Source organism: Lampris incognitus, chromosome 15 (genome assembly GCF_029633865.1).
Source record: "Lampris incognitus isolate fLamInc1 chromosome 15, fLamInc1.hap2, whole genome shotgun sequence".
Taxonomy (NCBI): domain Eukaryota; kingdom Metazoa; phylum Chordata; class Actinopteri; order Lampriformes; family Lampridae; genus Lampris; species Lampris incognitus.
The window spans coordinates 50,213,935-50,230,106 of record NC_079225.1 but is presented as its reverse complement, the minus strand read 5'-3'; the positions used below and the strand labels follow the sequence as shown (position 1 = coordinate 50,230,106).

The window sequence follows — 16,172 nt, the reverse complement described above, 5'->3', positions numbered from 1 at the left end:
GTATTGCACCCTTATACTGATCCCTGTGGACACAATTGAATAAGGTACTATAATGCTGTCACCATAACTCAGCAATATTGTCTGTAGCGGAGATACCATCAACAGTGCATGGTAGAGATCTTTTACAGTTGTTGAGAGCTCTTACTTCTTTCCAAAAATAAGCAGGATCATTTCTTAGCAGCTTCTTAGCCATGGAATCTGCCCTCATGGCTAGCTCATTCTTACAGATGAAGCAAATGGCGTACTTGTATCTTGCATTAGTGAGCTTCTTGTGTTCAAGCTCAGGCCCTTGTCTGGGGTTGCCTGCCATAGCCCATGATTTAAAAGCTTCACGTGCTTCTTCATGATACCCAGCTACATACTTGTTCCAACCAGACCTGATGTTATGTTTCTTGTTTTTATACTTGTAGTAGGGCTTACTACCTTCATACAGACCACTAACAATATCATCATACATGCAGCAGAGATCTCTCCTATGTCTCATATCCTTACAATTAATGTCTCTGCACATAACTGCATCTCTAAGCAGATGTATATTACCCAAGGTTTCATCTGTACGGGCATGATAGGCTAAGATGTTCTCCTTTGTAAGAGCTGACCAGTCCAACCTTTCTGCATTATCACTATCTCCATTACTAGACAGCACAGGCAGATGTCAACATTTATAGCCATAGCAAGAGGTATGTGATCAGTCGTTGCTGCCCCATACATAATACCTATACTCCCCAACGAGGCATGTGCATCAGCAGTGCAAATACAGTGGTCCAGCATGACGTAGTGTGCCAGGCCCCACTTATGTATGTAAAAGTATTTGTAGGCAACAAGACTTTGCTTGACAATATAAGATTATTATCTTGACAGAACTGAACCATGTGATTAGCAAATAATGAATTCCTATCTGAGATATCAGCATTCAGGTCCCCAATGACATACACTCTGGAAGAAGTATTGTCTTGAATAAAAGAATTGATGAATGCAAGCCTATTTAAATATTCATCCTCATTCTGCTGGCATTCATAAGGTGTATACACATTTAGGATAAAGAATTCCCCGTCATTGTGAGTAAACTGTATAGCAATGCACCAGTCAACACCAAGCCTAACCACATTTATCAATGAGTCGAGCGTCTTATTCCTTAGAATAGCTACACCCTCTGGTATCCTGCATAGATAATATGGTGGTGGTGTTGAATAATAAATGATAGGGTAAAAATGAGTTTGTGCTCATTATGAAGGGGAAATTGTAAATGGCAGATATGTGCAGAGTTTAATGCACATAAAGCTACCAAATAGAGATGTTGACATGGGCAGGCGGACGTAGGCTGAGGTCCGCTATTGCGTCATTTCAGTCCGCGCGGACCACAGCGGAGTTCGGTCCTCATCTCTGATTTTGATAAGAGGCTCAAAATTAAGTGTTTCTGTTGTTCCCTCTATAGAGCTGGATGAATCTGTAATCGGTAAACTGTGTTTTTCAAATTATCATAAAAGTAGAAATAGATGTATTAGAGCTTCATTCCAAAGAGATATAGTATCAATACTTTATGTAAAATTCTTTTGGGACAAATGTGTGGAGAATATTCCTTGGAAAAGAGTTTGGACTTTACCTCTGAAATACCTGTTAACTAATAAAGTGAGAGAAAGCACGTGTAAACTGATTCATAGATTCTACCCTGCTAAATTATATCTTAAAAGGCTGAAAAATTATATTGATATTGGTTGCTCATTTTGTGTTACTATGCCTGAAACTGCTCTGCATCTATTTTGGTATTGTACACTTACTAAAAAGTTTTTGGTCTAACGTCCTTTATTTTATTCAAATACACATCATTGCCGATCTTTCCTTTACCTTTGAAAATGTACTTCTTGACTTCTTTGATTTTAAGGAGAAAGCTGACCAATTTTTAAATGTAAATCTTATATTTTTACTTGCCAAATTTCATAAATGTAAATTTATAAATTCTAAACCTTCTTTCACCGCATTCAAAAACGAACTTGAACATTATTTGGTTACTATTGGGTCATCTACCAATGTCAAAAGAATGAAAACTATACATCTGTACTCATCTGTGTTTTAATTGTATCCGTTTATGTATGTATCTTTGTGTATAAATGTATCTTGCACTATTTTGTAATTGCAAAATAAAAAATTGTGAGCGCGCGTACCTAGCGTTCGCGTACCGGTGTCACAAAAAACACGGCTCGGCATGAAACGGTTTCACATCGACATGCATTTCGTGTGGCACCGGAAACCTTTTCGTTTCTTCTTCGTAGCTTTACAGCTTTTATACAGTATGGAGACGATGTTTTTCCTCATCCATACACTTCTCATATCCCTCACCAACGTACTGAACTCCCCCTCTCTAACCCCCCCCCCCGTAAAGTGGTCGAACAGACCACCTCCGCGAGGATTTTCTTTCCAACATAGCCTGGCAACAGAGCAACTCTTCTTCCTCATCCATAAACAGCGCCATGTTATTTATTCTGTAACTTCCGGCGGAAAAGGAAAACGACGCGCAAAGATTGTGGGAAATGTAGGCCTTGGGTATGCGTCGGTACGACTGGACTGGACTGAAAAGGTGTGGTCCGCACACACAGTGTATGCGCGTTACATTACATGACATTATATTACATTACATGACATTACATTTAGCCCACGCTTTTATCCAAAGCGACTTACAGTAAGTGCATCATTTAACGTAGGAAATCCGGAGAACTACTAGTCATCAGAGGTCATAAGTGCATCTTCTCTCTAAACAAGCATCTAAGAGCAAAATCAGTGCTAAAGTAAAAGCGCAAGAAAGACCTTTTTTTTTTTTTTTTTACTAAAATGAGTGAATACAATAAGTGCTAAGAACAAGTAACAGGGTAGTAGTTCTTAAAGAGGTGAGATTTCAACCTGCGCTGAAAGATGGGCAGCAACTCCACTGTCCTGACATCGGTGGGGAGTTCATTCCACCACTGTGGGGCCAGGACAGAACAGAGTCAGGACCGGGTCTATCGGCAGCAGGGGCCTCTGAGCGACGGGGCAACCAGGCGTCCCGAGGCAGCAGAGCGAAGTGGTCGGGAAGGGGTGTAGGGCTTGACCATGGCCTGGAGATAGGAAGGAGCTGCTCCTTTCACTGCCCTGTAGGCTAGCACCAGAGTCTTAAACTGGATGCGAGCAGCTACTGGGAGCCAGTGTAGGGACATGAGAAGGGGAGCTGTGTGGGAGAACTTAGGGCAGTTGAACACCACACGAGCTGCAGCTTTCTGAACAAGCTCCAGAGGTCTGATGGCCGACGCCGGGGCGCCAGCAAGGAGGGAGTTGCCGTAGTCCAGCCGGGAGATGACCAGAGCCTGGATGAGCACCTGTGCCGTCTCGTCGGTGAGGAATGGGTGAATCCTCCTGATGTTATAGAGGAGAAATCTGCAGGAGCGAGCAACCGATGCAACGTTTGCAGCAAACGACAGTTGGTCGTCCAGGATCACACCCAGATTCCTCACAGTCCGAGTTGGCGTCACCACGTTGTTGTCAATGGTGGTGGCCAGGTCTCGGTGCGGGCAACCTTTCTCCGGGAGGAACATCAGCCCTGTACTTATAGACTATGTGAGCGCCCTAAATCACTTCGTTAGTCGACTGACGAAGCTAACGAGACTGACAGTTTTCGAAACTGACGAAGTCACCTAGATCAGCGTTTCTCAAACCTCTCCTGGAGGACCACTTGTCCTGCGTGTTTTAGATCTCTCCCTGCTCCAACACAGCTGATTGAAATGATCAACTCGTTATGAGCTCCCGAAGCTGCCAAATAACAAAACTGATCATTTAAATCAGCTGTGTTTGGAGCAGGGAGCGATCTAAAACATGCAGGACAGGTGGTCCTCCAGGAGAGGTTTGAGAAACGCTGACCTAGATGATTCGATGAAACCCCCACTAAACCTTGTGTCCAGATGAACTGATTCAACCTTCTGGGATTTCCTCACCTGGATAATTGAACATGCATGAAGACCTATTTACTTGTATTCCACTTCTTTTTGTTGCTCTATTTCTGAGTTGCCAACAAGCACTTCACTGACCGCTCGTTGTACTTGTACGTGAAGTGTGTGACAAACCTTTTGAATCGCGAACGTTGGCTTTGCCATTCTTGGTTTGGACACGAGATGGCGCTGAACGGGACAACTTTGTCAGTGACGTTTCCCGGAAGTCGCCTTAAGAGTCACATGACACAACTCTGAGTGTGAAGAGGGAGTCCGGTCGGTCGTCAGATAACGTGAATCAAATCAAACCCTTTCCATTTCAGTTGCTCTGCCTGCTATGTAAAGGAAGGTAGGTGATGACGACGTTCACGACCTCGTTTGATAAAACCAGCCGGCTGCCTGCCGACTGCTTTCACAACCAGCCACCGAGTGACTGACTGTTTAGCTTTGAGACGTTACCATCTTACCGCTAAAATAAAAACAAACACCACGCCAGTTCGAACTTTATAGTAACCGGGACTGTGGTTAGTCTCTTCTCCTGCTTTAGACAGCAGTCATTGACCTTTAGAGCTTTCACTCAAGAGGAGGGAATACTGTTCATCTAATGTGTAAGCATGAGTAACAATAACATGTGCACTTCCTGTCTTGAAAAAAGGTGTCGGGGAAAATGAGTTTATTTTTTGTAACTGTTCGGAATTCTCCATTTGGTTTTGTAAACCGGTGTGTGTTTTCCAGGGCAGAGTATGGAGAATGATGAATTTTCGTCAGCGGATGGGATGGATTGGTGTGGGCCTGTATCTGTTAGTCAGCGTTGTGGTGGTGTATTACGTCTTTGAGATCAAACGCTTCACGCTGGAGCACGTTGAGAGGGCTGAATACCAGCAGGGCGGCGCTGCTTCCTCTCCCCTCCCCTCCTCTCTCACCTGGAGCCAAAGCCTCAAGACTCGCCTGCTGCACCTCCCCTTCTGGGTGTGGGTCACCATCTTTCTCATCCCTTACCTCCAAGTTTTCCTGTTCCTCTACTCCTGCACTCGGGCAAATCCCAAAACAGTGGGCTACTGCATCCTGCCCATTTGTTTGGCAGTGCTGTGTAACCGTCACCAGACCTTTGCGAAAGCATCCAATCAGATCAGCCAGCTGCAGCTGATTGACACCTAACATGGGCAACTGACTGAACTACTGACAGCAGGTAGTTGAGTGGGCAGTGCCTGTAGAGGATGATTCAGGCTGGTTTTAGACTTGTAGTACACTGTGGGTGAGGGTGTCTCCCCACCTGCCACCCAATGACTGCTGGGATAGGCTCCAGCATCCCCCACAACCCTGAGAGCAGGATAAGTGGTTGGGTAATGGATGGATAGCACACTGCACTAAGCTGCATAAGCAACCCACTGACACTGGGCTTTTTGTCATGAGGAAGTGGGTAGATATCTCGATGGTACGTGTTCTACATGTGATTTCTTACAATGAACAAAAAGTGGACCAAAAGGGATGATAAGGGGACGGTGAATCCAATCCCCCATATAAATCTTTCAAAAAAATATCATTTTGTTCCATGCATTTGAATAGTGTTATTTCATGTTTACTCATTTTGCCCAAGTTTGGTCAGTCCAATAGTTTCAGTTTTCTGGGATCAGTATTTTCCATCAAATCAGTAGCTTGTGCCTTTACAAATTTGCCCTTAAATGTCTGAAGAGAGCCCACACAAAACTCACCACTTTCCAAATTACATTTACTTATACTGGATTCAGTTGTTGATGGATACAAACCTCATGTTTTATTGATGACCAGAGCTGCAGAAAAAAGTTTTAGGTTTCCTTTAACTTTTTGACACTGATAGTTGTTTAATGATGAGGAATATTTGTGAAATGCAGAGCTAGTAGCATCTTTGGCCATAATTCTAGACGTGTCATCCTCATCTGGCGTGAATGGTTACTGTGGTGAGACTGATGTAGCATCAAACCAAAAGCCTGAATTTATGTCTGTTCTTATAAATTAGTTTTTGTATTAGTAAAGGTTATTGGGGAATACACCGTTTTCAAGTGCTATTCACATGACTAATTGACTCGGTGCTAGTTCATGAACCAAGAACAATTGAGATGCATGGTATGGCACTCGTAGCGGCTTAAACATCGACAAAGGTTGCTATTTCTAGCATGCAGATAGTCGTAGGGTTAGGGGGTACATCCACTACAGTTATCAGGTAAAAGTAAGTTAAACCGTTCAGTCAGGAAGGGGATTTAACAATATATTCTGCAGTGTGTTGTAGCCTACCTATCCATTCAACAGTTACCAAAATATGTTATTTAAGCAGGTTCAAGCAGTGTCTTTAACAATTACTAGAAAAATAAAACTAGGTTTCATTTTAACACATCTAAATGACCTTTCATAGCAAACAAGGTAATACATTAATAAACAGTAAAACAAATAAACAACTTCATAATCGATAGAAGCAACAAAATACAGCCAAAACATTATTTCACGTTAAGTCTAAAGTGGTAACTTGTGGAGCTACTTCAGAGCTCCCCAAGTGGTTCTGAGGTCGAGGCAGGGCAGCATCCAGGTTCTACAATCTCCAGGTCCTAGTGACAAAATTAGCATCAGGATCAAGTCAAGTCCATTTTATTTGTATGGCCCAATATCACAAATTACAAGTACTACGTGTTATTTCACATACCGTGCAGGGAGAGCCCTGCAGCATGACTGAAACGTACCCAAGAGTTAAATGAAATGGCCTCAGCTGTGCAAATGAGAATGAGCAGCAGACAGCTGATGTGTGCGTACCTAGTCATGTGACTTGTTGCTGTGGCGTGCTTCCTCTCACCACAGTGGCGTGTCTGCTTCACATGTTCCCTGCCAGTTGTTCTCCTTGCTTCATGTGCTTGTTGCAGCAAAAACACAGCCCTGCACATCTCTTATGCTACTGTGCGCTTGTTTGGAACTTGTCTTAACAAAGTTTAAGATGTGAATGCCTTTGGACTTTTAAAATTGTTCAGCATTTTAAGCTCATTTTTGAATCTATCTAAACTGTTAGTACTATTTAACACTTTTGATATTTACCTTTCCGTGAAAAATGCTCCCTTATAAAATAATGATGTTGTAGGGCATTCAACACCTACAGTGGAGGGCTGATGTCAAAATTTACTCCAGGCACCTCAGACTTGCACTGAATTTACAAATCAGCTGACATTTTCTTCATAAAATACCTTTCTAGTTTTAAGTACAGGTTACTTTTTATCTATATTGAAGGGTCGGCATAAAACTCCCCAATATTTTAGCTGAACCTTTCCACTCGTGTGATCCACCGTGGGGTTGTTTATTACCTTTGATCACCTTACCCAGTTCACCAGTCAGAGGGATTGCTTGATGTGTAGTGGCATTATTCTGGTCCCAGCAGACAACAGTGACGTCTTCAGGATTAGTCCATATACCAAAGACCTCTGTCAACACCCACTGTGTCTACATTGACAAATGGCTGCTCAGGCTGTGGTCCTTTTCAAAGAGGCTTTTGTCTTTGTGTATCTGATGCTCACGATACCTCGTGGACCCACCATTGGGGTAAGGTGCAATGCAGGCCGGGCGGCAGGCAAAGGCGGGGACTGGGGCAAGCCGACTTCCGGCATCGCAGACTGGTCCAGGAGTACCAACTGGGAGGAGACCTCAGGGCAGACCCAGAATTCGCTGGAGGGACTACATGTCCAATCTGGCCTGGGAACGTCTTGGGATCCCCCAGGAGCTGGAGGGCGTTGCTGGGGAGAGAGACATCTGGAGTGCCCTACTTCGCTTGCTGCCACCGCATCCCAGAGAAGCGGCTGATGATGAGATGGTGTATCTGATGCTCCTTTCTTTGTAAATCTAAATGCACTGGGGCTATAACAGGTCTGGACTTCCTGTTTAGTAAATGCAATTCTACTGTCCTTTCCATTCAAACCACAGAAAGTGGAATCAGCTCGTCTGGACACAGCGCTTATTGAGAGAAATAAACAGTGTCCAGATGAGCCGATTCCACTTTCTGTGGTTTCCTTACCTGGGTTAATGAGTATACAACAAGACACTTTCTGAGTGACAAGGTGGCCTGAAAAACTGTCATTTTCCCACAAGGAAGTTGGTGTATTCATCTGTGGGTCATTGGGCAAGGCATCAAAGACCTGCTCTTTTCGGGTTGCCTCTGATATGTCCGACTGCTCCGCCAGGGAGAATATCATACATTATGAAATAAACTGCTGTAAACCTGAAAAAAAATTCCCTTAAACCATTTCCAAGTACATTTTCTCACTGATGAACAGAAAGCCCCTTCATGATGTTCTTAAGATGCGTTTTAATCATAAAAACATTTAACAAGATGTGTCATGGAGGTGTTCGCCATGATCAGGAGACAACATCCTTGCTTTGATACCAGACACCGCTGCTTCCACCTACAATCGTCACCTCCGGGTTTTAGACTTTTTTGATGGAGGCTCTGAAACAAGGGTATGTGATTTGGCTTCCGTTTCCTCTCTCGCTTCATCACTGTCCTCTTCATCTACAACAGAAAATACAATTGTTTGAAATCCTCTCCAATACTTTCACTGGAATTTTTGTCTGTGTTCTATGCATCTTTCTATTCAGGTTTGATGGATTTATTTTGGTAGTATGTTTTGATAAGACATTAAATTCAAATAATTGGTCATGACAGGTGTCACTTCATTTGGTCATAAAAACAGCACTGATCTCGATGTGTTACAGTGCCATGAGAAAGTTTTTGCCCCTTCCTGATTTCCTTTATTTTTGCATATTTGTCACACTGAATGGTTTCAGATCTTCATGCAAAATGTAATATAAGACAAGGAGAACCCGAGTAAACACAAAATACAATTTTTCAAATGATCATTTCATTTATTGAATAAAAAGTTATCCAACACCCATATCACCCATGCGAAAAAGTAATTGCCCTCTGAACTTAACTGGTTATGCCACCTTTAGCAGCAACAAAACCCTTCCCATAATTGGTCATCTGTCTTTCACATCACTGTGGAGGAATTATGACGCACCCTTCTTTGAGGAATTGTTGTAATTCAGCAACACTGGAGGGTTTTCGAGCATGAACTGTTCATTTAAGTTCCTGCCTTATTATATAGATGGGGTTCAAGTAGGGACTTTGACTAGGCCAATCCAAAACCTGCATTTTGTTTCTTTTGAGCCATTCTGGGGTGGACTTACTCTTGTGTTTTGGATCACTGTACTGCTACATAACCTGATTACACTTCAGTTTCAGATCACAGACTGATGGCCGGACATAGTCCTTCAGAATTTTCTGGTAGAGAGCAGAACTCACAGTTCCTTCAATGATGGCAAGTCTTCCAGGCCCTGAGGCAGCAAAGCATCCCCACACCATCACACTACCACCACGTTTGACTGTTGGTATGATGTTCTTACAGCAAAATGCTGTGTTTGCTTTATGCCAGACATTATGGGACCCATGTCTTCCAAAAAGTTCCACTTTTGACTGATTATCCCAAAAGGCTGGGGGGGGTCATCAATGTGCTTTTTTTTTGCAAATGTGAGACGAGCACTAATATTTCTCTTAGCAGTGGTTTGCACCTGGCAACTCTCCCATGAATTCCATTTTTGCCCAGTCTCTTATTGTCGAATCATGAACCTCAGCTAAGGCTAGAGACCCCTGCAGTTCTTTAGATGTTGTGTTGTTTTGTTGTTTTTTTGTGGCTTCCTTGATGAGTCCTCGCTGCACCCTTGGAGGAATTCTGGTAGGCCAACACGGCCACCCCTGGAAAGATTCACTGCACTTCCAGGTTTTCTCCATTTGGACACAATGGTTCTCACTGTGGTTTGCTGGAGTCCCAGCCTTAGAAATGGCTTTGTAACCCTTTCCAGAAGGACTTATCTCAACAATTTTTCTCATCTCTTCTGGAATTTCTTTTGATGGCGGTATAGTATGCTCCTTGGTGAGACCTTGTAGCCTTCTTCACATTGATGGTAAGGTTTTAGATAAGTCATGTTCAGATTCAACAGGGCTGGCAGTAATCAAGCTTGGATGTGTCTGCTCTAACTGAATCCAATGATCAATGAAATTTGGTTAATTGGTTGATTGAGTAACTAAGGGGCAATTACTTTTTCACACAAGGTCAGTTGGTGTTGGATGACGTCCATCCATCCATTATCCGAACCGCTTATCCTGCTCTCTGGGTCACAGGGATGCTGGAGCCTATCCCAGCAGTTATTGGGTGGCAGGCAGGGAGACACTCTGGACAGGCCACCAGGCCATCACACAGGGCTGACACACACACACACACACTCACACCTAGGGACAATTTAACACAGCTGATTCACCTGACCTGCATGTCTTTGGACTGTTGGAGGAAACTGGAGCTCCTGGAGGAAACCCATGGAGACACGGGGAGAACATGCAAACACCACACAGAGGACGACTCGAGATGACCCCCACGGTTGGACTACCCCGGAACCTTCTTGCTGTGAGGCGACTACGCTAACCACTGGGTGGATGACCTTTTTCCTTAAATAAATAAAATCGTCCTTAAAAACTTAATTTTGCATTTACTCAGGTTCTCTTCGTCTTTTATTACATTTTGTATGAAGAGCTGAATCAATTAAGTGACAAATATGCAAAAATAGAGGAAATCAGGAAGGGGGCAAACACTTGCTCACAGCACTGTATACAACTTCAGAAAACATCGGCACAGCAGAGCATCAGCTGATTGGTTACGGGATGACCTCTCTCACACAGGGTATTAACTTTAATAAACGGAGCTGTTTTGCTTTGATTATGTGAGGAAAATTTGTACAAATAGAATGTATAATGGCAGATTCCAAGGTTCACAATAACAGTGTGCTAGTTTCTTAGAGTACATTAACATTTGTATTGACCCACACGTCTGCAGGATATGTTGTGAAGAATATATCACCCACACATATAACCTGCACATCTCAATAAGATAAAACAAACATCTACATGTCGATTATATATAGTTACATTTACAGATGAAGGTAAAATAACTGTTTGAAAGTGGTAGACTTTTTTGTTTTCTTCTCCACTTATATGGTGTAGTTGTGTGACTGGCTGTACTATTATCTTTGTTAACATCATCATATCTTTATATACATCCTAATTCTCTGCTACAAAGAAGAGCAGTTTTTCCAGCGGGGATCGTTTAATTTAAATCCAAACCAAACACAAACACCAGACCATCAAGGTTGAATCAATTCATCTGGACACAATGTTTACTGAGAGAAACGTTTCAAACTTTTCCACTGCATGGTACTGGCTCAACCGGACTCGACTCTACTCGCTTTACATTTTGGGATGTGGTTTTCCACTGCAGGTAGTACCCCGTCACGGCGAAGCCCCGCTGGTCATTTGTGGGCGTGTTGACTAGATTTTCCTGCCTTGTCTCCCAGCCCCCCCCCCCACCCACCACCACACACACACACAAGTGTTTTATTTTCAGAAAGACCAACAAGACCAACTCTAAATGTATGCTTCACATGAACAACATTTGTGTAACTAAGAAATTCGCTGACAACAAATAATTTTTTACATACATAATCAACTATAATACAAGTTTCATACTCACTTTGGCATTTCCTGGTTATAAACTGATGTTCCTGAAAAAGTTGAAAAATTCTCTAAAGCTTCAGGATTAACACTAAATGTAAAAAAAAATGTGAACTATTGGCTGTACATGACACCCCACTAAAAGAAATCTGTAATATTCCTGTTAAATCAGAAATCAAATACCTGGGAATTTTCCTTTCAAAAGACCAAAAACGAAGTCAGTCTTTGAATGTAGAAAATAAGTTAAAGGAATGTAAATCAAAGCTAAACATCTGGCTCCAAAGAGACCTATCAATTCTTGGCAGAATTTATTTAACTAAGATGGAATGCTTATCAAGGTGTATTTACCCAACCTATTCTCATGCCATTCCAAAAAAATTAATCAAATCAATCAATCAGATTAATCTAAATTTCATTTGGCGAAACAGACCACACTATATAAAGAAAAGCCATATGGTTAAAGAAGTAAAGGATGGAGGACTAAAAGTTATTGATTTTGATTGCCTTAATGGAACTTTAAAAATAAATTGGCTAAAATCTTGGATCAAACATAGTAACTCCTTCTGGTACTGTATTCCAAATCACTTATTCAATAAAATTGGAGGATTGAAATGTCTGCTCAGATCTGTCGATAATATTGATAAACTTCCTGTTTCATTATCAGAGTTCCATAAACAGATACTGTTGTATTGGAGAATGTTATATGTACATAACTTTTCACCCCACACCACTGGACTTTGGAATAATAGATATATATTATATCGGAACAAGTCTTTATTCTTTAAAGATTGGTATGAGGAAAATATATGGTCAATAGTTGATCAAATGGATCCTAGTGGTAATTTATTAAATTATGAACAATTCCAGACAAAACATACTTTCAAGCCTTCCGAATCAGACTTTACTAAATTACATAAAGCACCCCCCAAAGAATTTGTATCTCTGATAACAAATATAATGACTCACCAAACTATACAGCCAGGATTGGCCCCACTGTCAATTCAAGGGTTTCTAATCTTGGACAAAAAATGTGATAATAATTTTATTAGAAACTGTCTCACTGAAAACTTATTCCCTGAAAGACAAAACAAAATGACATTTTACACAAATTTGATAAAAATTCAATTATTAAATTGAGAACAATGTATCTAACATTTCCTATCCCCCCCAAAGCGAAGGAAACACACTTCAAAATTATGAATAACATATATCCCTTCAAAGAACTACTTAGATCACGGTTTGGTTTTGATGATAACATATGTTCATTTTGTGAAAATGACAGAAACTACGGACCATGTATTTTTCTCATGTGGTGTGTGGCTTGTGTTCTGGCTTGACTTTCACAAATGGATAAAGCAAAGGATTTTGTCCTTCCCAACTTGGATTTCTAGAGACAATATAACATTTGGTATGATTTTGCAAAACAAAAACGATGAACTCTGTTGTAATGTAATCCTCTGCTTAGCCAAATTCCTTATTCATAAAAATAGCTACTTTAAGTCATCCCCCAAATTTGTTGTTTTTGTAAATGAATTTAGATTATACTTGAAATCTTTAAAACTAATGACCGATACAAAAGCTTTAAAGATTTATGAGGTGTTAAGACATTTTCCCACTGTATTGGAAGACTGATATCCTTATTAATTCCCCCTTGTATGATGGACTATGTTTTATTATTTTCAATTAGTGTATGTCATGTATTTAATTTATTCTTGTTTGTACCCTTATTTTCATAATACATTACCGTATATTTGTCACGTGACATTCAATCTCTATGTACTTCCTGATATACTGTATAGAAATGTTTACATACTGTTCCCTTTGGCACTTTGGATATATCTATGTATTTTTGGATGGAATGTATATTTGCCATGTTTGTTTTATAATGAACTTTCTTCAAGAATCTGTACATGAATATGAACAATGTTCAATAAAAATATTTTTTAAAAAAACTGATGTTCCGTTTCTCTCTGACCAATGAGTGGTCAGATTTTATTTATATTCAAATAAATATAAATGTTATTTATATTCAAATATTTTATTTATTTTATAAAATTGTTTTATATTTAAATAACTATAGATATAGTTATTTATATTTAGAATTTTTTTTATATACATACATAGATAGTGCTATTTTCATGTCACCTTTTAGTATCGGCTCAGCTCACTTGGAACCTCAACGAAGGTGGTATGAGGGGGGGGGGTACCAGGTACTATCCCTAACCCTAACCTAATGGAAAACCGAAAAAACAAGAAGCGAACAGAACAGAGTCGAGTCGAGCCGAGTCGAGCCGGTACCACGCAGTGGAAACGAGGCATTAGATGAAGAGGTCAGTCAACGCTCTCTGGCTGTCTGACCTGCCTGCACTACTGAGCATGCGTAAAGACAAACCCCACACACATCGTCCGGCTTTTTTACCCAACAAATCCTCACTTGTTCAGAATTTCACTCGAACACTGACATTTCCTTTATGCACATGGGAGACTGTCTTGTAAACTTAAGATACAACTGATTCAATTAAGATAAACTAAGGTAAATTTAAGAAGCAGCTGATTAAATTCTCCGGCGTTAACTCACCGTCGTCGGACACGCACTCTCCTCCTTCGTCATTTCCAAAAGGTTTTTCTTGTTCAACAAGTTCAGTTAGAAGCCCTGACACATCGTCATTAAATTTTTTGATTCCCACTAACATTGACGTTAGGTTCTTTTCGATATCTACGTTAATTTTCTTTTTTAATCCATCCCTATATTTCAGCTCCCCACATAAGGTTGACTCACGTCCCTCCATGTTTCAGCACCCCCGCCCCTGTCGTCTTTTTCTTCTTCTTCGTCTGCTTCTTCTTCTTCTTATTGGTGTTTATTGGCGGTTGGCAAACAACGAAATGGTGCACTACCGCCACCAGCTGGTATTGAGTGTGGACAGAATAATAATAATAATAACAATAACAATAATACTAATAATACATTTTATTTGTGGGCGCCTTTCAGAGCAATCAAGGACACCTTACAGAACACAGTAAAAAAAAAACAAAAAAAACAAGCAGCACTGTATCAGACAGCACAAAATCAAAACAAAGCAGGGTAGACAATAAAAAGTTAATACAACAGATAAGTATAAAATCATCATCTGCACAAAATTCAATGAAAAGTGTATTAGACTGAATATGCCAGTTTGAAAAGGTACGTTTTGAGATGGGATCTGAAGGTTGAAAGAGAGTCAATGTTGTGAAAGTCTTGTGTGAGAGAATTCCATAGGCAGGGGCTGAACGACTGAAGGCTCCAGTCCTCATGTTTGTCAAGCGGGCCGATGGTGTAGTGAAATGGAGAGCAGAAGAGGATCTGAGAGTACGGGAGGGCGTCTGGATATGAAGAAGTTCGGAAAAACGTGAAGGAGCTAAGTTATTAAAGGCCTTAAAGGTGAGGAGCAGGATCTTGAAGTCAATACGGTATTTAACAGGGAGCCAATGGAGTCGCTGAGGAACAGGAGTGATATGATCTGTGGAAGGAGTTCTGGTAATGATACAGGCAGCTGAATTCTGGACCAATTGAAGCTCATGAAGACACTTTTGTGGAAGATGAAAGAGGATAGAATTACAGTAGTTAGTATGGGATGTAACCAACCCAGCCACTGAGGATGCACAAGCCAGTGCATCCTTAGTGCCGGTCCCAAGCCCGGACAAATGGGGAGGGTTGCGTCAGGAAGGGCATCCGGTGTAAAATCTTTTCCAAATCAAATATGCGGATCATAAATAAGACTTACATACAGGATCGGTCGAGTACCGGGTTACCAATGACCGCCACCGGTACTGTTAACCAGCAGGGTGCCGGTGGAAACTATGCTACTGTTGGGCGAAGGAGAAGGAGAGGGGGAAAGCATGTCCAGAGGCAGCTAGAGAGGAGGAAGGGTAGGCATGTGGAGGTGAGAGTTGGAACTTTGAATGTTGGCACTATGACTGGTAAAGGGAGAGAGCTGGCTGACATGATGGAAAGAAGAAAGGTAGGCATACTGTGTGTGCAAGAGACCAGGCGGAAGGGGAGTAAGGCCAGGAGTATCGGAGGTGGGTTCAAACTCTTCTACCATGGTGTGAATGGGAGGAGTAACGGGGTAGGGGTAATTCTGAAGGAAGAGTATGTCAAGAGCGTGCTGGAGGTGAAGAGAGTGTCAGACAGAGTGATGAGTATGAAGCTGGAAATTGAAGGTTTATTGCTGAATGTTATCAGCGCATATGCCCCGCAAGTTGGGTGTGAAATGGATGAAAAAGAAGAATTCTGGAGTGAGTTGGACGACATGGTGGAGAGGGTACCCAAGGAGGAGAGAGTGGTGATTGGAGCGGACTTCAATGGACATGTTGGTGAAGGGAACAGAGGTGATGAGGAGGTGATAGGAAGGTATGGAGTCAAGAAGAGAAATGTGGAAGAATTTTGCGAAAAGGATGGAAATGGCTGTGGTGAATACATATTTCAAGAAGAGGGAGGAACACAGGGTGACATACAAGAGTGGAGGAAAGTGCACACAGGTGGACTATGTCTTATGTAGAAGGCGCCATCTAAAAGGGATTGGAGACTGCAAGGTGGTGACAGGGGAGAACGTAGCTAGGCAGCATCGGATGGTGGTCTGTAGGATGACTTTGGAGACCAAGAAGAGGAAGCG

The 16,172-nt window shown here is 41.6% G+C and overlaps 1 protein-coding gene and 1 long non-coding RNA gene across 2 annotated transcripts; one reads left to right on the top strand and one right to left on the bottom strand.

The window, feature by feature from the left end:
- The first annotated feature begins 4,184 nt into the window (after positions 1–4,184).
- Positions 4,185–8,098, top strand: tmem251 (transmembrane protein 251). Its single transcript, XM_056294497.1, has 2 exons — positions 4,185–4,302; positions 4,689–8,098. The coding sequence occupies exon 2, from the start codon at positions 4,704–4,706 to the stop codon at positions 5,109–5,111; it is 408 nt and encodes a 135-aa protein (XP_056150472.1). The 5' UTR covers positions 4,185–4,302; positions 4,689–4,703; the 3' UTR covers positions 5,112–8,098.
- Positions 8,099–8,248: 150 nt separating this feature from the next.
- On the bottom strand, positions 8,249–14,362 carry LOC130125063 (uncharacterized). The gene is made up of 2 exons (XR_008811414.1): positions 14,099–14,362; positions 8,249–8,472 (listed from the first exon to the last, which is right to left on the bottom strand). It is a non-coding gene; the product is annotated as an uncharacterized LOC130125063 (long non-coding RNA).
- Positions 14,363–16,172: the final 1,810 nt, after the last annotated feature.

Excerpts from the sequence above, each read along its gene's own strand:
- tmem251 (XM_056294497.1), top strand. The coding sequence starts at position 4,704 with ATGATGAATTTTCGTCAGCGGATGGGATGGATTGGTGTGGGCCTGTAT.